Source organism: Suillus clintonianus, assembly GCF_016758775.1.
Source record: "Suillus clintonianus strain FC179 chromosome Unknown DEU56scaffold_23, whole genome shotgun sequence".
NCBI lineage: Eukaryota > Fungi > Basidiomycota > Agaricomycetes > Boletales > Suillaceae > Suillus > Suillus clintonianus.
In genome coordinates this window covers 442,222-462,291 of record NW_024539247.1, presented here as the reverse complement: position 1 = coordinate 462,291, position 20,070 = coordinate 442,222, and the positions used below count along the sequence as shown (strand labels likewise).

The 20,070-nt window shown below is 49.6% G+C and overlaps 9 protein-coding genes across 9 annotated transcripts; 8 read left to right on the top strand and 1 right to left on the bottom strand.

The window, feature by feature from the left end:
- The first annotated feature begins 1,797 nt into the window (after positions 1 to 1,797).
- Positions 1,798 to 4,531, top strand: DEU56DRAFT_265020 (Rad17 cell cycle checkpoint protein-domain-containing protein). Its single transcript, XM_041345362.1, has 8 exons — positions 1,798 to 1,981; positions 2,085 to 2,279; positions 2,354 to 2,452; positions 2,513 to 2,666; positions 2,722 to 3,516; positions 3,565 to 3,707; positions 3,768 to 3,905; positions 3,959 to 4,531. Exons 1-8 carry the CDS (start codon positions 1,874 to 1,876, stop codon positions 4,448 to 4,450), a joined length of 2,124 nt encoding a protein of 707 aa, XP_041210234.1. The 5' UTR covers positions 1,798 to 1,873; the 3' UTR covers positions 4,451 to 4,531.
- Positions 4,532 to 4,535: 4 nt separating this feature from the next.
- Positions 4,536 to 6,427, top strand: DEU56DRAFT_794672 (uncharacterized protein). Its single transcript, XM_041352812.1, has 6 exons — positions 4,536 to 4,802; positions 4,853 to 4,969; positions 5,022 to 5,555; positions 5,643 to 5,728; positions 5,786 to 6,018; positions 6,064 to 6,427. Exons 1-6 carry the CDS (start codon positions 4,606 to 4,608, stop codon positions 6,199 to 6,201), a joined length of 1,305 nt encoding a protein of 434 aa, XP_041210233.1. The 5' UTR covers positions 4,536 to 4,605; the 3' UTR covers positions 6,202 to 6,427.
- Positions 6,428 to 6,496: 69 nt separating this feature from the next.
- On the top strand, positions 6,497 to 8,072 carry DEU56DRAFT_794667 (uncharacterized protein). Its single transcript, XM_041352811.1, has 5 exons — positions 6,497 to 6,820; positions 6,894 to 6,934; positions 6,990 to 7,081; positions 7,135 to 7,209; positions 7,260 to 8,072. The coding sequence occupies exons 1-5, from the start codon at positions 6,635 to 6,637 to the stop codon at positions 7,781 to 7,783; spliced, it is 918 nt and encodes a 305-aa protein (XP_041210232.1). The 5' UTR covers positions 6,497 to 6,634; the 3' UTR covers positions 7,784 to 8,072.
- A 413-nt stretch (positions 8,073 to 8,485) lies between these two features.
- On the top strand, positions 8,486 to 9,964 carry DEU56DRAFT_264985 (uncharacterized protein). The gene is made up of 5 exons (XM_041345361.1): positions 8,486 to 8,645; positions 8,715 to 8,946; positions 9,005 to 9,191; positions 9,244 to 9,318; positions 9,375 to 9,964. Exons 2-5 carry the CDS (start codon positions 8,773 to 8,775, stop codon positions 9,899 to 9,901), a joined length of 963 nt encoding a protein of 320 aa, XP_041210231.1. The 5' UTR covers positions 8,486 to 8,645; positions 8,715 to 8,772; the 3' UTR covers positions 9,902 to 9,964.
- A 1,541-nt stretch (positions 9,965 to 11,505) lies between these two features.
- DEU56DRAFT_911155 (uncharacterized protein) lies at positions 11,506 to 12,635 on the top strand (the record flags this gene model as incomplete). Its single annotated transcript, XM_041357259.1, has 5 exons — positions 11,506 to 11,685; positions 11,745 to 11,785; positions 11,834 to 11,925; positions 11,978 to 12,052; positions 12,109 to 12,635. The coding sequence occupies 5 exons, from the start codon at positions 11,506 to 11,508 to the stop codon at positions 12,633 to 12,635; spliced, it is 915 nt and encodes a 304-aa protein (XP_041210230.1).
- Positions 12,636 to 13,373: 738 nt separating this feature from the next.
- Positions 13,374 to 14,327, top strand: DEU56DRAFT_754790 (translocation protein Sec62-domain-containing protein; the record flags this gene model as incomplete). The annotated part of the gene is made up of 3 exons (XM_041349851.1): positions 13,374 to 13,509; positions 13,577 to 14,055; positions 14,112 to 14,327. The coding sequence occupies 3 exons, from the start codon at positions 13,374 to 13,376 to the stop codon at positions 14,325 to 14,327; spliced, it is 831 nt and encodes a 276-aa protein (XP_041210229.1).
- Positions 14,328 to 16,080: 1,753 nt separating this feature from the next.
- DEU56DRAFT_733838 (ribosomal protein L4) lies at positions 16,081 to 17,073 on the bottom strand (the record flags this gene model as incomplete). The annotated part of the gene is made up of 4 exons (XM_041348353.1): positions 16,081 to 16,213; positions 16,268 to 16,557; positions 16,610 to 16,872; positions 16,923 to 17,073. The coding sequence occupies 4 exons, from the start codon at positions 17,071 to 17,073 to the stop codon at positions 16,081 to 16,083; spliced, it is 837 nt and encodes a 278-aa protein (XP_041210228.1).
- Positions 17,074 to 17,314: 241 nt separating this feature from the next.
- On the top strand, positions 17,315 to 18,862 carry DEU56DRAFT_264617 (HotDog domain-containing protein). Its single transcript, XM_041345360.1, has 4 exons — positions 17,315 to 18,098; positions 18,149 to 18,229; positions 18,278 to 18,378; positions 18,432 to 18,862. Exons 1-4 carry the CDS (start codon positions 17,556 to 17,558, stop codon positions 18,568 to 18,570), a joined length of 864 nt encoding a protein of 287 aa, XP_041210227.1. The 5' UTR covers positions 17,315 to 17,555; the 3' UTR covers positions 18,571 to 18,862.
- Positions 18,863 to 19,014: 152 nt separating this feature from the next.
- On the top strand, positions 19,015 to 19,978 carry DEU56DRAFT_754787 (uncharacterized protein; the record flags this gene model as incomplete). Its single annotated transcript, XM_041349850.1, has 3 exons — positions 19,015 to 19,107; positions 19,149 to 19,243; positions 19,468 to 19,978. 3 exons carry the CDS (start codon positions 19,015 to 19,017, stop codon positions 19,976 to 19,978), a joined length of 699 nt encoding a protein of 232 aa, XP_041210226.1.
- Between the last annotated feature and the right edge of the window lie 92 nt (positions 19,979 to 20,070).

Here is a 20,070-nt window from a genome sequence, read left to right as displayed (position 1 = left end):
TTGGCCTAGACAGCTGTCAACAACGTCCTAAGCCTGCGCCCAAACGCATGATCCACATCACCACACCCGACACTGTCAATGATGTCGAGATGCTGACGAAGTCAGCATTATCCTAGCGTCCACCTCGCTTCCCACCAGAGCACCTCAACTGAAGTCTCTGCCTACGATGACATTCGCAGAATGATTGGGCATATGTGCGATATATACGCGGGAGGTCAATATAACAATCGGATTGCGGGCGAAAACTTCTGTGCCCATGCTATTGTCACATTTATGATATTTCACCAACTCATGCCTTCAGGTATTTGGTCATGCGCTGCTCCTCCTCAGAGCCTCAGCCGCATTGGATTTGCCGGCCTTATTTTCCTTGTCCATCGGCGATGATCGATACATAGTATCACAGTTGTAAGACTTTGATAAATGCTCTCGTATCGTAATACTGAACATGACTGTAGGGAAGGTGCCTTGGGTACCATGAAATCTTCACCCATGCGAGGGCATATGTGGTACATGGTACCAGTCACTGCCGATAAATTGAATGATCTCTAGTGTCACATCGGCGAACGTTCCCAGCAATGGTGCGGACATCATACGTGACGGTATATTAAGTGATAGTCACCAACTGCAGTGCTGAGAAATTGACCTACGTAGTACACATAGAAACACTCCCTTGTGCCACATCGAGAACACCCCATGCAAGCGAAACCGAGAAATGGTTCCTAACTTCTTCGCAAAGGAAGTGCCTACTAGTTTCGTCATCTTTCATCACGATAAGCATGAGGTGACGTGAATGACTGACATTCCTCGCAAGCGAAATCGGATCAGGTCCTTTGCAAAAAATCCGTGCCAGGGACAGAGTAACAACTTTGGTCGTGGTGGCTGATCGCGAGTGTGATGAGTTACGATTTCATGAGCATTGTATTACTTACCTGATCCAGGAGCGCGCGTGTGCCTCGGAACAGCAGAACGCTAAGCCTTCAAAGGACACACATAAACGATGATACGATCGCAGTTTGCTGGCCGAAGTCCCCCTCATTCCCTTCTCACTATCAGCGAATCTTGAACAGCAATGGCGACTTTTACAAACCTCCAGTACCACGAACGCGTGTTAACGGTTGCAAGCACGGAAATAGTTGGGGCACTGGGTCATCACAGCGATAATCAGAAGGTACTTAGCTAGAGATGCACCGGCGCCGGTGCTGACAAGTGACACCAATAGTGGATGCTTTCCATTCAAGGCGAAGCACCTAACTATCGCGGGTTGATCATTAGCAAAGGCGCTGATATCTTCATGGGATGGGATGTAAGTCGAGTCTGCGGGGTGTTCTAAGTCCAATTTAACCTCATTTAAAGGACAATATGGAGAACGTGATCCTCAGCAATGAACGGTACACTTGGAAATTTGTCATTGATTGGGAAGCAGACACAATAGGGTGCGTATCAGGTCGCGATTCGAACCTATTGTCTGACGTGGACGTTATGACGGTGGTGGATGCAAATTCCAAGTCCCTGGCTCCAGCAACGACAAGGACACTTTCATTACCGCGCAGCTTGAAGATGATCAGTCAACGGTGACCTCACATGCCATTTCTGTATAATACTTTCCCTGACAGCACATGTAGGTCAATCTCGTGGTCCAGTCAGGAGGGCTTACGAAAATGCAACAGTGGACGAGGGATCCACCCTTGTTACAGTAGATATGAGTCAGTTGTGTCGCGAACCGTCATATATAGTTACTATAGTACTGCTTACCATAAGCAAGACGTGATGGTTGTTTGCACTTGTTGAATCCTAAAGCCTTCGACTAGAACGGAACTGAGCCTTCCCCTGGGGAGCAGGGAGTCTAGATACATGGCAAGACGTTCCTTCGAAAATGCATTCATCTTCTGGCTCTACTTCTAAGGCGTCCAGAAACAAAACAAAACTCAAGACCGTGAAACTCGACGCGACCTCTGAGCCTCCGAACAAGAAACTGAGAACCGTAAGTTTGTTGTAATTCGAGGGCTCGTTTTTGCCCAGTCTTATACTACGCGTCAAAATAAGCTAAATCATTCTTGCACTCATTGTCATGTCAGTCTGCGAAGCTGCCCGTTTTTGATCTGACAGGGTCTGTGTCTCGGCCGCCACCACAAGAGCATCCAGTGTCGTCGCAACGACTCTCGCTGTTGCAGTCGCAGACCCAAAAAAAGGACGTGAAGGGAAAGGGAAAGCCAGGTTTGCCTCCAGTACACAAGGACGATGATAGACTTTGGGTTGATAAGTATGAGCCAACGATCGAGGTCTGCCTCAGTTTATCTCGGGTTGTGCCCAGCTGAATTTTGGTGCGATTGTTCTCGTTGGGTATCACCCATAGGCTGATTTGGCAGTGCACAAGCGCAAAGTCGAGGATGTGCGACGATGGCTATCGGAGGCCTTTGAAGGAGGGCCGACTGGGAAGCTGCGAAAATATCGCGTATGTCTTGTTCTGTTGATTCATTCATGACTCAGTCATATCTCGTACATCTCCTGACAGCGTATTCTGGTCCTCACTGGGCCTGCTGGTACTGCAAAGACCACTACAGTGCGCGTGTTAGCTCGAGAGATGGGTTTCGAAATTGTCGAGTGGCGCAACAGCATGAGCGAACGCGGCCCGAGTGCCTTTATCGAAGATTCTAAGGACTTTGGTGGTGAGCACCAGCACAATATGCTATTTGTATAAAATTGTTCACTTCTCCCTTTCAGATGACTCTTGGATGGATACGGAAGCATTGTTCGACAAATTTCAAGCATTCCTCAAGAGAGCCTCCGCATGCCATAGTATATTTACTTCGAACTCTGCAGCCGCGTCGACGCAATCGCAATCCCGCAGTGGCGAATTCAAATTCGTAACACAGCCATCTACGCAATCACTCCCCTCCACTTCCTCGAGTCAGGCTTCCAACCGCCACTTGATCCTTCTGGAGGACCTGCCTAATATCCTGCATCTCCCTACGCAGGTGCGATTTCACGAGGCCTTGCAGTCACTATGTGGGTCTTCTGAGTCCGGAACCCCGGTCGTAATTGTCATATCCGACTCTGGTCTCCGCGGCGAGAACGCCTATAATGATGATGCATGGGACGGCGCGGGTGGTTCGCGCTGGTCCAAGAAAGAGACTATAGACATCCGAAACCTTCTCGGACCTGATCTTTCCATCAGCCCATACGTTACACGCATCGCTTTCAACCCTATTGCACCGACGCTGATGACTAAGGCCCTACAGGCGATGCTCACTAACCATTTCGCGTCCGCGTCCGGAAAGCCACCAGCCAAAGATGTCGTGGAGATGATTGTCGAGTCGTCGAATGGGGATATCAGGAGCGCGGTAATGGCACTGGAGTTTTCTTGTGTAGTAACGTTGGCCAAGAGCGGTGGGAAGGGAAAGACCAGACGGAATACGGCTAGAAGTGGGGGTGCGCGTGCTGTTCTGGAGGCTGTCACACGAAGAGAGCAAAGTCTAGTACTATTTCATCTGATGGGAAAGATATTGTATAACAAACGTGAGTACTCACACCGCCGCCATTTTAGTGGAAGCTGACGAGATGCAGGCAAGGGAGACCCTCCGGCAACACACCTTTCCGCCAAAGATGCCGCAAAGGAGCGTGAGCTGGATGAAACCCTCCTAGACCCGTCACCTCTGCCAGACTGGCTTTCGGAACATGATCGGAAGGCGAGTCGGGTTTGCCTAGAGGTACGACTTCCATTGAGTGTGATACTGATGTGTACTGAGGTACTTTTACTCGGCTGGTAGACGATTGCATCAGATTCGCCTATTGACTCGTCGCTCCTGGGATTGTACGTCCACCAAAATTATACTATGTTCTGCACGGATGTCGATCAATGTGCCGGGGTCTGTGATGGGCTTAGTTGGGTTGACTGGGTCGGCGGTGTGAGTACAAACACCATTCATGTCTCTCACTTTAATCTCCCTCCGAAACACAGCACCTCCCGTCCAACACTCCATACGCCTTTCCGACACTCGCATTGTCCACGCTCCATGCTCTCCCTACGCCGGTCCCGCGAAAAGGGCAGAAGGTGTGCAAGCCCTCATGGTTTGATGTGCGTAATAAGGAGCAGGATGCATTGGAAGGCGTGGGCGATGTTGCGACGTGGTTGGGACATGGAGGGGCAAGTGACGAGCGGGCACCGGGAAGATGGACGCATGGGGACATTGCTGTTGAACTGAGTGGCTGGTTGCGCGCTATTGACCGTCCTGGTGGTGCTCAACTTCCGGTGCCGCGGGCACATAGACTTTTCTCGTGCCTTCCGTGGGGTGTGGGAAGTGTTGGTGGGGATGTTCTTGGAGAAGATGAGTATGGGGAGGTAGATGATGGTGAGGGCGAGGGTGATATCAGGATTTTAGGAGCTGTAAGAGACCAAGAGGAGGGAAAGGGCTGGTGGTTGGAGAACGATGATATAGAGGAGGCAGAGTAGCACAGAAATGGAGACTTGCAGCGATACATATAACACATATCATGATACACCTTATAATGACATTTTCAAACTCCAGGCGCTTCTGCCAGTGGAGTTTCCAAACGATGCTAGCGTTGTCATTTTGAATTCACTGTCTTCTTCGAAAATCAACCACCATGCCTGCCATTAAGGACTGCGGCCATAGACTAGTTCGACGTGTCAACTCTCGACCAGCATGGCGCGTTACCCGACCAGCGGCATGTAGGTTTTTCTCTTCAGCTGCACCACCGCAAAGCACAACTGGCGGAGTACGTGTCTCCAAACTTTTCACAGCGCTACTAGCGCTCGGGGTCGGAGCGACTGGTCTTGGACTGTGAGTCCTGCCCTCAAACTTGTCATTCAACCGTAATAATCTTGCTCAAGTTATGAGTTCTACACATCCTTTACCCTCTGGCCAGAGCAGGTTCGCGGAGACCTCCGCGCAGGAATAAAAGCGAGGAACCAAGGAGATTTGTCTCTAAGCGAGAGATACATCACGCGGTACGGATTGTTGCATTCCTTGCATTCATGGAGTTCTGACCCTTGATTTTAGTGCATTCCAAACAGCACTGTCCCTTCCCTATCAGACATTCGCACCAGATCCGTATCTAAAGCTATCAGGCATAGCCTCTCTCCTTTCTGAAGTCGCTTCAGACCGTCGCTCCCGAGAAGCTCTGCAGATTGCTTGGGAGTTAGGTGCCGGTCCGAACGAACCACATTCTCCCTTGCCAGACGCCGAGAAGACGTCGAGTGGTGTGACAGAAGGAGCGCCGGGATGGTCAAGCTACACCTTGAGCAACGAGGAACGCCTTCGACGCGTGGCCCTTGCGTATAAATTGGGCCAATTGTCAAGTGAGCGGGACGTGGATGAAGAGGAGAAATGGCTCATATGGGCTGTGGAGGAGGTCTTGAGGCTGTCTGTACTTGGGATGACACACGCCAATTCGGATATGAACACAAAAGCGCACGAAAATTCGGAATCTAGTGCACTCGAAGAACTCGAACTTCCGTCATGGATGTCAAAGACAGACCTTGGTGCTCCACTGGAGGCCCTTGGTGCCCTTTACGCGAAGAAAGGTAGAATCGAGTGAGTAGCACTCCTCCAGTTAGAAATGTGGATCCCCTTCCCATTTAACATCAGCCTTTCATTTAAAGCTAACGCTTTTACCGACAGGTATGCGATGCCACTGTATCTTCAGGCAATCTCCTTACTATTGCCACCCAAGGCAAATAATGTGCCTATTGAAGATCGATGTCGAGGTAAGTTATGACACTGCCGCTGTTTCAACTTTTTCTCATTCACAAACCGTCGACAAGCTGCTCAACTCATGAATAACCTTTCTGAGTTGATAATGCGTCGTCCTCCCACACCGGAAGTACGTGCACAAGCTGAGGCGTGGGCGCGTCAAGCATTAGGGATTATTGAGCGAGCACAAGCGCAGCCAAGAAGCTCACGATGGTTCGGATGGGGACAGCCCGCTGATGATGGAAGGGAGGTCTGTGAGCAGGCGCTCGGCGTAGTGCTCTTCAACTTGGGGAGCTTAAGAGAAGTAAGTGTTTGTCATATCGAAAATGCTTATTTGACACCCGTGCAGATGTCATCCGACTTGGATGGTGCAAGGAAGTTGTTTGAGAAGAGTGCCGAGCAATGTGGCAAGGTGGGCATTAGGGAGGGCGTTGTTGAAGCCCAAGAAGCACTACGGAGGGTTGAAAAGGCGAAGAAGGTGGGTTGATGGACTTGTGTTATATTTCTATTAGGAACATGTCTGTGGACGTTACCACTAAATTTTCCATGCGCTTGAGCCACGCTCGAGCCTTCTATTAACGCATGCTGCATAACAGTACCGGAAGACAAAGGTGGTGCTTACTCATGTTCAACTGTTGTAGCAGTACTTAATTATACGGGGGCTTGACGGCGGCACACAGCTTAGCTTCGAAATTTAATTTGCTTCCGCTGTCAACTCTGGAAAATGTCACTGTCACTGGAGCCCGTGTCACAGTCACAATGGCATGTTGTCGAATTGAATACAACTACAGCATTTGAATGGCTTTTGGAGTTGTTTTGTTCTCCGAATCCATGGGGTCCCCCCGTTCTCGCGGAGGGGTCCCTTTTGCTGGCTAAATCCTTGTCGTCTGCGTCCAACGAGACAGAGCAAGGACAATTAGATGGCTTCGATGGACAAAGAGTCTCAGAGTACAAAGATCGAGACTCACCACTCTGCCCCTCCCCTCGACGAAAGTCTTTATGGCTTGCGCCCCCAGGACGCTGTATTTTTCAAGAAACTAACTGGGATCGAAGACGATGCTGTTCTGAAGCAGCATATATTGGATATTCAAGCAAAAGCATACAAGGTAGGTAGCCACCTGTAGCCTCCCAGTGACCACATCATTCGGTCCATAACACAATCGACGTTTTCACGGCCAGGTTGCCCCTTATGGGTGCATTTATCTTTTTGTTTTTACCAGGTATGTTTGTGTGCAAGTTTCAGCTGAGCTGATACGCATCCATCGAAATTTTTAGACACAGACTGTCAGCGCTACCTGCTTATCAGCAAGTCTTGCGCCTCGGACATGAATGCAAGAACCCAATTTTCCTTGACATCGGCTGCTGCTGTATGTGCTCTCACTTCAGCATCTCCAAAAAGTGCTCATTGGCACGGTTACAGTTGGCAATGACATTAGGGAGGCGGTTTTAGACGGGTTTCCTGCAGTTCGGGCCATCGGATGCGATCTTCGCCCAGGTGAGAATAGCGCATGGTCAACGAAGCTCTTTCAATTTACCCACTGACAGAACTCTGGAATCTGGGGCATGAACTCTTCAAGTCGTCTCCGGATACCTTTCCAGCTCATTTTGTGGGCGGTGATGCCTTCGACCCGGAAATCCTCTCCATCGCTCCACCTGCGTCCATGCAGATAGCAGGAGCTCTAACTCCCGATCTCAGCAACCTCACATCGTTGAATCCTTTACGCGGATGTGTCTCCGCAATTCACGCAACAGCCTTCTTCCACCTGTTTAAAGAAGATCAGCAGCTGCACATGGCCCGTGCGTTTGCTGGCCTGCTCTCCGTTGAACCAGGCTCCGTCATTCTCGGAGCGCACACAGGCACCCAAGAGAAGGGTGTCATGAATAAAGTAGTCAGAGACCTCGAGCTTGACATGTTTACCCACAGCGCCGAGAGCTGGACTGCCATGTGGGATGGTGAAGTATTCGAGAAGGGGACGGTCAAGGTGGAGGCAGAGTTGAGGCAAACGTCCGTGTCTGTGGGAAGTGACGAACACTACCCAATTTTGTTCTGGTCTGTGACCAGACTGTGAGTATTTTTCTTCCTCGCCACTGGTAGAAACAACACCAGCCTGTGATATACAATTTTCGGATGCCACTCCAGACAAGTGATATCAACTTTTCAAGCGTTGCTGGGTGAGAAGACAGTCCGACCTCTGACACCTGGTGATCACCGTGTCATCCGTGTATGTTTGGATTACTCAAGGGCTCAGAATGGTGGAGCATGTATGCTACTGACCGACCTCAAGGAACTTCTCCAGATGTTGATTGCAAGTCTTCCGTTGAAGCATACTTCATACTAGATAACAAAAATAATAATACACAAATCACGATAATCACGCTGCGCGCTCAGAATCCTTGACTCTGGTCCTCTCCTGCCGGACATCTCAAAATAACGGAGGGTCGACTTGATATATCCTTCGCTTGTGTCCAGGTTGCCAGGCGCAACTCACGAAGAAACTTGTCCATGAACTAAACCTTGACTATGAACATGGTGGTCGTCATGCGCTGGCTCTGCCACTGGCTGCTGGCACCCCTTACTTCTTTGGTTTCTAGCCCGTTGGTGAGGTTATTCGAATCTTAAAACACTAGGGACTCAACCTTCCAACACCGCTGCACAAGCTAGGTCAGAATATCGGTAGAGCCGCTCAGTGAGAGCATTTGATTGTGTAAATTTGTGTGTTACTCACTTGAAGTAGATTGCGGAAAGGCTGCCAAGGACCTGCTCTCTGATCGCAATACTGCTAATCGCAGGCGCTTCTGCGATGACTCACATGGGCGCTACGCTCATCCTGTGTTAACGTTCATACGCGCGGCTTCGAGATCCCAATGGGTACTAGAAGGATAACTAATTGTTAGCTCTTCATGCAGTGTTACTGACCACTAGTACGTTTGGTAAGTGATTGCACTATCCTGGTTTTGCACTGATACTGCGCAGCTAACTTCTCTGTGGTTTAAATACAGACAATTCGTCGAATAGCCCTCCAAATACTTGAATCCTGGTGTCGAGAAGAAGCGCGAGATGACGAACAAAGAACCTCCGAAGATCGAGGCTCAGCGTACTTTCCCTCCTCTTGACGAAAGTCTCTATGACTTGCGGCCCCAAGACGCTGCATTTTACAAGAAGCTGACTGGAATTGAAGATGACGCAGCTCTGAAGCAGCATATATTGGATGTTCAAGCGAAAGCATACAAGGTAGCTGGACCCTTGGACATGTCGTTTTGCGCAGCGAAGCTTACTTGTTCGCGGCTAGGTTGCCCCTTATGGGTGCATCTATCTTTTCTTCTTTACCAGGTATTTTATTTTCACGTTTGTGCTGAGTTTATACACAAATGACGAGCTCTTTAGACGCAAACTGTCGGGGCTACCTGCTTATCAGCAAGTCTTGCGCCTCGGACGTGAATGCAAGAACCCAATTTTCCTTGACATCGGCTGCTGCTGTATGTGCTCCCCCTCCATTATCTCCATAGGATGCTGATGCCTGGTTTATAGTTGGCAATGATATCAGGGAAGCGGTTCTCGATGGTTTCCCTGTAGCCCGGACGATCGGAATGGACCTTCATCAAGGTGAGCATATCGTACAACGCGATACGTGATTAATGAAGCCCTTGCATTTAACATAGAACTCTGGAATCTGGGGCATGATCTCTTCAAGTCATCTCCCGAGACCTTTCCAGCTCACTTTGTAGGCGGTGACGCTTTCGACCCGGAAATCCTCGCCGTAGCTCCACCTGCGTCCATGCAGACAGCAAGAGCTCCAACTCCCGACCTCAGCAACCTCACTTCGTTAAACCCTTTACACGGATGTGTTTCCGCAATCCATGCGACAGCCTTCTTCCACCTGTTTAAAGAAGATCAGCAGCTGCATATGGCCCGCGCTCTTGCTGGCCTGCTCTCTGCTGAACCAGGCTCTGTCATTCTCGGAGCGCACACGGGTGCTCAAGAGAAGGGTGTCGTGAATCAAGTATATAGAGGCGTTGAAATTGACATGTTCGCCCACAGCGCCAAGAGCTGGACTGCCATGTGGGATGGCGAAGTATTCGAGAAGGGGACCGTCAAGGTAGAAGCACAGTTCAGGGAGGTGCACGGAGTTACCATGGGAGGTGATGAACGCTACCCGATGTTGTTCTGGTCTGTGACCAGACTGTGAGCATTTTCTTGCCTGTGAAATAGATTTATCGGATGATTCGAAAAGATACTTGTTAAACAATCTTTGCTGGGCGAGAGCACAGTCTGACATCTGTCGCCTGGTGACGAAACTCATAATCTGTAAGGATCATGCATGCATGTTGGGATCACTCGGGGGGGCGGAGAAATGTAGTGGACTGTGGGTTACCAGGGAGCGGTACGTATGTAAGTTACTTGATGCCAAAGGTATTCTGACAGAGGACGTTACAACCTCGACTCGTCCAGCGAACACTTTGATGTCCGTGCACGGCCTGAGTCTCGGGAGCCTCTCATTGTAGCGCATTCAACAATCTGGTATGCCTGAATAAGTCTTAGCTAGAACTTCTCGAACATGCATTGAGTCCAAGCTTGTGGACAAATATCATCTGCTCTGTCTAAACAATGTATAAGTAGTAGTCTCACGTAGGATCGGGAACGGTTCACCATTAAAGATGGAACGACTCGCAGGTGCGCTGGCCAAGTTGAAGTGGTCAATTGATAAATATATCATACTTTTATCGCCTGCAACTGACCGTTTGTTTTCCATAGAATACTAAGTACATGAATAGAGATACGAAAACTTACAAGCAAGCCAGCTTCAATGCCTTGGCGCATGCAACCTGAAACCTTGTTTGTGACTTGAATTCTTCTGCTCAATGTTATAAAGCTATTTGTTCCTGACAACGGAAGTACCAAGTAACTCGACACGATCGACAATCGAGACCCGAACGGTGAGTCACTTGATTGCCAATTAGCTACCATGAAAAATAATGTCCAAAGTTGAAACGTGCCTTTGCTTTTGACCGTCTTCGCTGTCTCAGAATTATGCCTGCTGTCAGCAAGCTGTTCAACAGTACAGCAACGCTATCTCAGCCTATCGTGGTCAACAGTCAACTGCGAACTCGGCGGAATCTCGTCGTCAACTAGATGGCTTGATTTTGCATTTCCTACTGATTAACGTGTCTTCAATTTGTCACGATTGACCTCACTGCTAGTGGCTCGACAGAGTCACCTCTGTAGTCTATAGGGGCTACACATGGCAGTTTTCATGAGTACACCGGGCGAGCGGCAGTATGTTGGTTCCTCCGTTGAAATACTCTCGACCTTTTAGCAAAACTTTTAGTACTTTACGATCGAAGTACGGACAACATACCGTAACTCATCTCTGATCTTGCACAACATAGCCACGGGGAAAATTGGTCATGGCAAATTTGGGGTCAATTTTCTGAACTCGAGCTCGAGGTTGCCCACCAAGAAGTTTTGACCGAAGATCATCTGCCATTCGGCGACAACGCTTGACCCGCGCGCCACGCCACGGTTTGTGCCTGAAACAGGACTGGTCACGAGTCGATCCGAGACATAGGTGTGACCCAAGTGCGAATTTGAATAATTCCTCTGAGATCGACAATTGCGATGAATCATGCGGGGTAATCCATTAACATGTTTATGACCAGAAATACGTATGTTGTTTCAGTAATTCCCTTATCATATCGTTTTAAACTTGAATAAAGTTGAACTCTTGCGATCGATAGGCTCGAACTCATATCCTCCAGATAACTTCACATTCCAGTGTAGACCAGAAGCAAGATGGCTCAGACGAACAAAGAACCTGCTAAAATTGAGGCTCAGCGCACTTTCCCGCCTCTTGACGAAAGTCTTTATTACTTGCGCCCCCAAGACGCTGCATTTTACAAGACACTCACTGGAATTGAAGACGATGCGGCTCTGAAGAAACATATATTGGACGTTCAAGCGAAAGCATATAAGGTAGTTAGCCCCTTGACCATGTCGTTCTGTCCTTGCAAAACTCACTTGTTTACGGCTAGGTTGCCCCTTACGGTTGCATCTGTCTTTTGGCTTTTACCAGGTATTAGTTTGTGTGCGCGAGTTTGATAGAGTTAATACATCCCTTCAGACGAAGACTAGCGGAGCTACCTGCTTATCAGCAAGTTGTGCGTATCGGACGTGAATGCAAGAACCCAATTTTCCTTGACATCGGCTGCTGCTGTATGTGCTGCCCATCCATCGTCTCCACAGGATGCTGATGCACAGTTTACAGTTGGCAATGTCATCAGGGAAGCGGTTCTCGATGGTTTTCCTGCATCCCAGGCGATCGGAAGCGACCTTCATGGAGGTGAGCATAGCATACAGCCTGATACATGACCAACAAAATACTTGCAATTAACACAGAACTCTGGGATCTGGGGCATGAACTCTTCAAGTCGTCTCCGGATACCTTTCCAGCTCACTTCGTAGGCGGTGACGCCTTCGATCCGGAAACCCTCACCGTGGCTACGCCTGCTTCCACGCAGATAGCAGAAGTTCCCACGCCCGACCTCAATAACCTCACTTCGTTAAATCCTTTGCGCGGATGTGTTTCCGCAATCCATGCGACAGCCTTCTTCCACCTATTTAAAGAAGATCAACAGCTGTACATGGCCTGTGCTTTCGCTGGCCTGCTCTCCCCTGAGCCAGGCTCTGTCATTCTCGGGACACACATAGGTGCTCAAGAGAAGGGTAGCGTGAAAACGGTATTTAACGGTGTTGAGGTTGACATGTTCGCCCACGGCCCAGAGAGCTGGATTGCCATGTGGGATGGTGAAGTATTCGAGAAGGGGATGGTCAAGGTGGAGGCGGAGTTGAGGCGGGAGACATACGGTACTGCGGTGACGGAAGGACGCCCGTTTTCATTGGTCTGGTCTGTAACAAGGCTGTGATCCCTAATAGAAACCACGACATTAGCCTAAGGTTTCGTAATCCTGTTCTGGCCAGGTGAAGATCCAACTAAACATAAGCATCGATAATCCATGGATCTACGAAATGCCTTGGGAAGAACACCCTCGTTCCTGTAGGCCTGGGAAGAAGATATTCTTCTATCTCCATTTTGTAATGACTCGGAATCTGGGGGGTCGTTCAATGAAAGTTCAACGTTAGTAGGAAGATCACAAACGGTGAGGGGATGCAACGCAGCAACCATCGAAACTTATCAAAGCTCCAGTAGAAAGAAGTGAGAGTATTAGAAGATACTCACTTATAGTAGAAGATGGGGAACAGGGAAGTAGTACCTGGTAATGGTATCATATAAATGCTGCAGCGGTTGATGTAATGCCGGCGCCGCTGCAAGGTCGAACCGCTGCAAGGATATTATGATCGACTCAATGTGTTGAATCTTTCAATTGGTCCAGCTGGATTAAAGTAAAGTCTAAGGGGACACAGAAGGAATTCTCAGCTTGCCTGCTACGGCGGATTGACGGTGGAGGTATTTAAGCTTTAAGAACTTCTGCCACGGTCAACTAACGTTGCGCTGTTGCTGACATAATCATAGAGCTGTTCTTTGTTGGACGGTGACCACCTCACTCACTTATTCGCAGTTGTTATACCGCGGCGCGCCTCCCTCATTCCCAGACATCACACCCACCAACTTCAATTCTTAATTGATTTTTTTTCTTTCGAAAATGGCTTCCAAGGATGACACGCAGGCAAAAGCGCCTCCAGAAACTCGCAACGTCGTCCAATTCCTTCGCAGCAGTAAATCTGGCATGAAAATACGTGTCGGTGCGCTGAATGGGAAACGCGTCGATTACTTCAAAGGTATCTCATTGCTTTGCGTGGATTTAATTTCGTTGGCTGCTGTTCTAACCACTACCATCACCACCAGGCAAATCCGCAGTGAAAGCCCTCCTCTCGCCTGCTTATGCAAAAGTCAAAAACGCACCCAAAGTCACCACCGAAGCCGAAGCCGAGGCTCTCCTCCAATTATCTATTCAATACGCCTTCTACCTCCGTGTAGATCGCAGTGCGCCCACAGGCTCATCTACATCCCCGCGCCACGTCACTATTGTCCCCCAACAACAATTCACCCAGGACGCGTACTTTGTGTGGCTCTACGAAGGTTCTCAATGGACTACTTATGCGGGCGGGCTGTTGATGGTCGTACTTATGCTTGCGGCCGTGATGTTCCCGTTGTGGCCGCCAGTGATGCGCTTGGGCGTGTGGTACCTCAGTATTGCCATGTTGGGTTTGCTGGGAGCATTCTTTGGGCTCGCGGTCGTACGGTTGATATTCTACATCATCACCGTAGTCGTAGCAAGCCCTGGAATTTGGATCTTCCCACAATTATTCGCAGACGTTGGTGTCGTGAGTGGTCACCTTTATCCTGTTTTGTATTTTTGGTTCTTAGGCGTTTGGCGTAGATCGAATCGTTCATTCCGTTTTGGGAGTGGGATGTTCCCAAGAAGAAATCTGGGAAGAAGAAGAAGGCAAAGGCTCCTGCTGGTGCGAGTCCTGAGGAGCAGCTTGCTAATAATGGTGGGGCTTTTATTGAGGAGGTTAATGACGAGTCGCCCGATCAGTCGCGTCCAGGGAGTCGCTCAGCGCGAGTCGAGGAGGTTACGGACGTGGATTCATAACAGGATCCATCATTATGTTTTCGGTGGAGCGGATGGGGAGTAAGGAACAAACATCCTTCACACTCGTCAGGGATTTTGTTTAGACTATCTTTCACACTCATTCCCCTGCTCCGGTTCACCCATTCGCCATGCGTAATAACACTCATGCTCTCAGCTCTTTGAATACTGTCACGGCAATTGCCCAGCAACGTTCGGTGCTCGGTGAACATTTGATCGAAAATTATATCTCTCAAAAAAGGACTTGAACACAGACATGTATCAATCGGTTAGAGCATCACAACGGCATAATAACCAGTGCGTATACTTACAACAGTACTTAACATACGTGACGACTCGGGGTTTCAAAGGCATTCCGGGTCTTTCCATGGCTTAGTCACCAGGCAGATTCTGGCAGAACCGTCGTGCAGCCTACCTCACCATCATCTCAGCCTGCTTTTCCATCGCAGGCTTAGGCCGCTGGCCCCTGCTCCAACAGTACCCAACGAGTCATGTGGCATGATATCTTCATGAACTAGCACAAAGCTTACAGCTTGCTAAACGCTCAGCACTGGGTGACACTGGCACACCTCTCGCGCGTATACATAATGAGAAGCGGATATTTTCTTCACCCTACATTGTTTCACTGATTTCGACTTCTACCAGCTCTCGCTTAGTCGTCATCATGGGTCCCGTGTTTGTCGTTACCCGATTCAATTCAATCTAGTATGAAGCCGGATCAATGGTAGCCTGCACTTGGATGTTTTCTTCATCCTGTATTTTTTTGCAGTTCAATTTTTGATTTCACGAGCTCTCGCGCAGCCGCCGTTGCCGTCGCCCCAAATCAATTCAGTTGGTTGCAATTTTTCATACCCGGGAATTCTGCGAAACTGGATGCCATCATCGTCCAGTGTGACTCGAATTTGAAATGTGAGGACCGGCGTCCTTAATCTTCATGACATTGGGAGGTTGGTGCATAGTGTGAGTAAATCCCCATTCCTTTGCGACCCCTTCGAAGAAAGCAACAATTCCCTCCAAGCATATTGTCAGCAGGGCGAGAGTCTCTTTGTTCAATTCCTTCTCAACAGGAGTCCATCGAAGGGAATTCGGGGAAACTTGAGTAATTCCTTATGCAATGTGGTGGCTAAATGTACCACATTTTCGTCATGACAGCGGATCACAAGGTCACGGTGAGTTGCAATTGCCTGTAAGCACTTCTCAATATATCGAATTACTTACATGGTTCAGGGGTGCATGCGATGGGCTGAGCCCTACACATGACGTGGATATACGTGTTGCCGCGTAAACGCAGAGCCACAGCGCAAGCTGGGCCGGAGATAAGGTACCACCAGCTGTAAGAAATTCGTGCTGAGTGGCTGTGCTGTATGACCTCGGCGTAGATGAATATTGATATTGGCCGCCTTCAGGTGCATGTGTGATACGATCGATGCAGCCTTCAGGATTATGCATGTCCGGCAAGGTTGAGATACCGTTGGAAGTTATATCGCAGGCTGCATTGGTTGTGGGAATTTCGAAGCACAGATTTCCAAACGACGGTTCAAACACAAGCAGGAAGCAATCATGTTTAAACCTACGGCGGAACATGCATCACAGTATACGACCTGGCGTGACATGCCATGGCCTCCACACACTATCAACTTGGGATAACCCATGCGTACGATGCATACCATACTCATATAACATGCATGACATATAATGTGACGACGACGAACAACAAGGCCTGAGACCCGTGTATGATCATGAACTAGCACAAAGCTTACAGCTTGCCAAGAGCAGCAGCCTTGGAGTCTTGACCAGCAGCCTTTGCACGCTTGCGCATCATTTGAGTGGACTTGTTTCCACGGAGACCACCACCCCAGTGACGGCGTTGATCCTCGTACTTGTCAGTGCTTTAGAGTCCCCGTCAGCATCTAAGGATTGCGAAATGAAAAGGGAAAACTCACAAGTTGGCCTTGGCGGCGCTGACGAGGGTCGCGAGCTCGCGCTGATCCTCGCTGTTGACATCTTGGAGGGTGAGGACGGCGGCAGTCTTCTTGTGGACGACAGTGCCGAGACGGGCTTTGCCCTTGACGATGACATAGGGAACACCCATCTTGCGACAAAGTGCGGGAAGGAAGACGACCAACTCAATGGGGTCGACGTCATGGGCAATAATGACAAGGGACGCCTTCTTTGCCTCAATGAGGGCGACACAGTGGTTCAAACCGTATTTAACGAAAAGAGGTTTCTTGTCCTGTAGATCGGCTAGATCAATGACATGTCCGTACGAAGTTTTAAATACAAACCTTTGCAGGCTCCTTTGCTTCAGTGGCAGCTTTGGCTAGAGCCTCGAGACGCTCCTTCTTCTCGACCTTGCTCTCTGGGCGGTACTTGTTGAGGAGCTTGAAGAGCTGTGTAGCAGTGTTCTTGTCCAGAGTATGGGAGAACTGGGCAATAGCAGGAGGGACCTTCAAGCGCTGAGAGAGAATGACCTTCTGGCGTTGAAGGCGGATATACTCGGGCCACTTGACGAAGCGAGTGAGATCGGTCTTAGGACGAATGTGTTGACCTAGTAAAATGTGTAAGGTGCTGATCCAGCCAAAAAGAGATGAAGCGAACCGATGCCAAAGTTCTTGGGCTTGGCCTCGAAGAGAGGGTTTTTTGTGGTTTTTGCGGCTTTGGCAGCAGCACCTGGAGCGGGTGCGGGCTTCTTGCGGGAACCGGCCTTGGCTTTGGGGGGCTGGTCATTGAGACGAGAACGAATTAGCATGCGAAGCAGAGCACAAAGGTGCCAGCGACGTAAGCTGCATGTCTCGGAGCTCTAGCGCTCGTGGATGACTGTGCATCCAACGAGCCCAGCATTATAAAGTATCATCATCGTACGTGACGACTCCACTTGACTTGATAACAAGGATCAAGATTTGCGCTGAACCGATTCTATATGAACATGAGGATGATAACCCATGATGTATCTGAATGAAGGACTTGCCATCCATTGCGTTGAGAGAGCGAGAGCATGGAATGAACAGTGCTAGGGTGCTCCGATGCACGCAGAGAACGATGCTTGCTGGTAACTCACCATTTTTGACGGTCTTGAGGAGTATGTCTTGAGGTTGAGGTCGTGGGTGGTCGATTTCTATGTGTTCGAGTTGGGTATTTGAATGTTTAAACTCCACTTCGGCACCGCCCGGCTTTGACTTGTTGTGACTGACCAAGTAATAGTCTAGTCAGTATTAGCGGAACCGCATAAGTATGTCTTCCACTATTTTGAGACGCATCCTCGCAAATGCACGACTTTACTCGACCGGACCCCCGCCTGTTGCTCGTTCGCCATACCGCCACCTCCGAACACTAGCCCTCGGTGGCTCCGTCGCCATCACCGGCTACACCCTTGGTTCTGTCTACCCCCACCCTTACATCACCTTCATCTCCCCCCGACCAGCCCCAGCCCCACCTGACCCCGAAACCCCACAATCAATCGCATACACCGCAGCCCTTGAACAATCCCTACAGACCCTCCCCCTCCTCACGTCCCTCCGCGCCCAGCCCGACGCCCACGAGTGGTACGAGACCCGTCCTTACGTCAATTACGCGGAGCAGCTTCGCGTAAACAGCCTCACTGCAGGCGCACTTCGTGGCCCGGGAAAACTTGCCCTTCCGCCCCTGGTACGCGCTAAGAGGGACGAGAGTGAGGCTGTCGTTATCGTGCATGTTGGTCGGGGCGTGTGTGGCCATGATGGGATAATTCATGGTGGGCTGCTGGCTACTATTTTGGATGAGAGTCTGGCGCGAACTGTGAGTTTGACTGTGCTGGGCGTTGATTGTCTCTTGACGTGTCATATAAGGCGATCATCAATTTACCAGACAAGATTGGCGTCACTGCCAACTTGTCCATAAATTATCGCGCCCCGACCTTTGCAGATCAGGCAAGTACCCCTTCCTTTCACACACTTACGTGCTTGACCCGGCACTAGTTTATCGTCGTCCGAATCAGTTTGGTTGACAAGGCTGGTCGCAAATCCAAGGTCTTCGGAAAAGTAGAGGACCTCAAAGGCAACTTACTCGTCGAAGCGCAGTCAGTCTTCCATCTGTCTAACCTGGCCCCCTTACCCATTCTGCATTTTACAGCGCAACTTTTGTTCAACCTAAATATGCTCACCTGCTAAAGAGCAAAGCTGTCCAACAAATGATGGGCGACCCCGAACCCACTAAATCAACTCCCGTGCTCCTCAGCGAGGGCATGCCACCTCCCCCGCCCAAGGCATAGAGCAATTCATACCATTTATTAACTAATATATCATACCGTTAGAGATACATGTATCATAGACCACTTCCTGCAACCCTAGATGCAACTTATCGCGAACATCACTTGGCTTCCACCCCCCAAAGAACAGTTTCCATAGCCTCTTCCACCGCCCATGTTCCCTATTAGTGCCACCACAGCTGCGTCACACCTCCCACATAGCGCGTCAAGCCACCCGCGCTCCCTTCCAGCAGGGTACCACTACAATTGCCCCCAAGAAGCCAGTGTACCCAAGTATTAGGAATTCGACGAAGCCTTGCTGGCGCTGATGACAACGCTAGAGCAGCTATCAACGGGTGCAAGGTGACGATCACAGTAAGATCTGAGTAAGATCTGGACTGATCTGGGCCGCATAACGCAAAGTGACGATCACTGTAAAATCTGGATCGATCAAAGCCGCGTCACAGCATGACGCACCAGCACATCTCCCGCGTGCACAATGAGAAGCAGAGCGAACAAGTTGACCGATCCAGTGCCATTGCGCAGAAAAAAAAGTTGCGGGTGTTTTTGTCCCCAAATAAGGCGTTTACGGTCTGCTGTAGGCTTTATATCACGGGAAAAGCGTAGTCGCTGATTCGAGAGAGATTGATGATCGACGCGTCAGATGTCATGAAAGTAGCACAGCGAAATTCAAAAGGTAGATCGGGGGGGAAGAGCGAGTAGTGCTTTGACTCGGAAAATTTGGCCAGGAAACGCCAGCCCTTCGGGTCTGCAAAACTGAAAACAAGGGCCACCGTATCTTCCCACCTAGATCGGCGAGTAGAATTCTCAATTTCAAATTGATGGTAGAAAGACTGAGCACCCTACCATGTACTTGTAGTCCTCCGCTTGCCCTCCGCACGATTTTTTGTGATGGCGCAGGCGTGGTGAAACCTTATTGACTGAAGTGATCAACTATTGCAAAACTGAATGGTCCCTGAAAATAGTCTGGGCGAAAAAGGGTTCCGAGGTTCTGCAAACGCCCGATAATTATGTCGATGGAGCCCCCGCGGCATGTGCTGATTTCTTCCTGTCCATTTGGCAGGAGTGTCGCTCAACGGATGGGCCCGAGTTTCCTTGCGATGCCTGTGACGTCAGCACAATGCAGGGCGGAATCACCACTCTGAGAAACACGTATCAACTAACCTTAGGTTGGAGCGAGATCCAACTTAAGGTCAGCTCAGACAAGACGGCCGCCGCAGTAGCACCCGACGCGACTAGAGAGGCTCTCGCTGCGCCACCAAAAACTACTTCACTTGCCATAAAAATCCAGATCAGATCAGTGGCATCATGCGAGGGTCAGAAGTACACTACCGGAAATACAATGAATCACGGCAAGGCACTGTGCTCTTGGACGAAACTTTTACCAGACTTCCAATTCGTTCTTGATTAGTGGGATGACCCCCGTGTGCAATTTGAAAATGTCAAGGGGGACCTTTGAGAACCGATGCCCGAGGGACAAGGCGTGCCCTCGCTTAAACCCTT

What these genes read in the sequence shown, in the direction of transcription:
- DEU56DRAFT_265020 (XM_041345362.1), top strand. Translation starts at nt 1,874, where the DNA reads ATGCATTCATCTTCTGGCTCTACTTCTAAGGCGTCCAGAAACAAAACA. An exon ending in GGAAGCTGCGAAAATATCGC is followed by an intron (nt 2,453 to 2,512) that starts GTATGTCTTGTT and finishes ATCTCCTGACAG; the next exon opens with CGTATTCTGGTCCTCACTGG. An exon ending in CGAGTCGGGTTTGCCTAGAG is followed by an intron (nt 3,708 to 3,767) that starts GTACGACTTCCA and finishes CTCGGCTGGTAG; the next exon opens with ACGATTGCATCAGATTCGCC.
- DEU56DRAFT_264985 (XM_041345361.1), top strand. Translation starts at nt 8,773, where the DNA reads ATGACGAACAAAGAACCTCCGAAGATCGAGGCTCAGCGTACTTTCCCT. An exon ending in TTCAAGCGAAAGCATACAAG is followed by an intron (nt 8,947 to 9,004) that starts GTAGCTGGACCC and finishes GTTCGCGGCTAG; the next exon opens with GTTGCCCCTTATGGGTGCAT. An exon ending in CGGAATGGACCTTCATCAAG is followed by an intron (nt 9,319 to 9,374) that starts GTGAGCATATCG and finishes CATTTAACATAG; the next exon opens with AACTCTGGAATCTGGGGCAT.
- DEU56DRAFT_794667 (XM_041352811.1), top strand. Translation starts at nt 6,635, where the DNA reads ATGGCTTCGATGGACAAAGAGTCTCAGAGTACAAAGATCGAGACTCAC. An exon ending in TTCAAGCAAAAGCATACAAG is followed by an intron (nt 6,821 to 6,893) that starts GTAGGTAGCCAC and finishes TTTCACGGCCAG; the next exon opens with GTTGCCCCTTATGGGTGCAT. An exon ending in CCTTGACATCGGCTGCTGCT is followed by an intron (nt 7,082 to 7,134) that starts GTATGTGCTCTC and finishes GCACGGTTACAG; the next exon opens with TTGGCAATGACATTAGGGAG.
- DEU56DRAFT_264617 (XM_041345360.1), top strand. Translation starts at nt 17,556, where the DNA reads ATGTCTTCCACTATTTTGAGACGCATCCTCGCAAATGCACGACTTTAC. An exon ending in ATGAGAGTCTGGCGCGAACT is followed by an intron (nt 18,099 to 18,148) that starts GTGAGTTTGACT and finishes GTGTCATATAAG; the next exon opens with GCGATCATCAATTTACCAGA. An exon ending in AACTTACTCGTCGAAGCGCA is followed by an intron (nt 18,379 to 18,431) that starts GTCAGTCTTCCA and finishes TGCATTTTACAG; the next exon opens with CGCAACTTTTGTTCAACCTA.
- DEU56DRAFT_794672 (XM_041352812.1), top strand. Translation starts at nt 4,606, where the DNA reads ATGCCTGCCATTAAGGACTGCGGCCATAGACTAGTTCGACGTGTCAAC. An exon ending in GCGAAGAAAGGTAGAATCGA is followed by an intron (nt 5,556 to 5,642) that starts GTGAGTAGCACT and finishes TTTTACCGACAG; the next exon opens with GTATGCGATGCCACTGTATC. An exon ending in ACTTGGGGAGCTTAAGAGAA is followed by an intron (nt 6,019 to 6,063) that starts GTAAGTGTTTGT and finishes ACACCCGTGCAG; the next exon opens with ATGTCATCCGACTTGGATGG.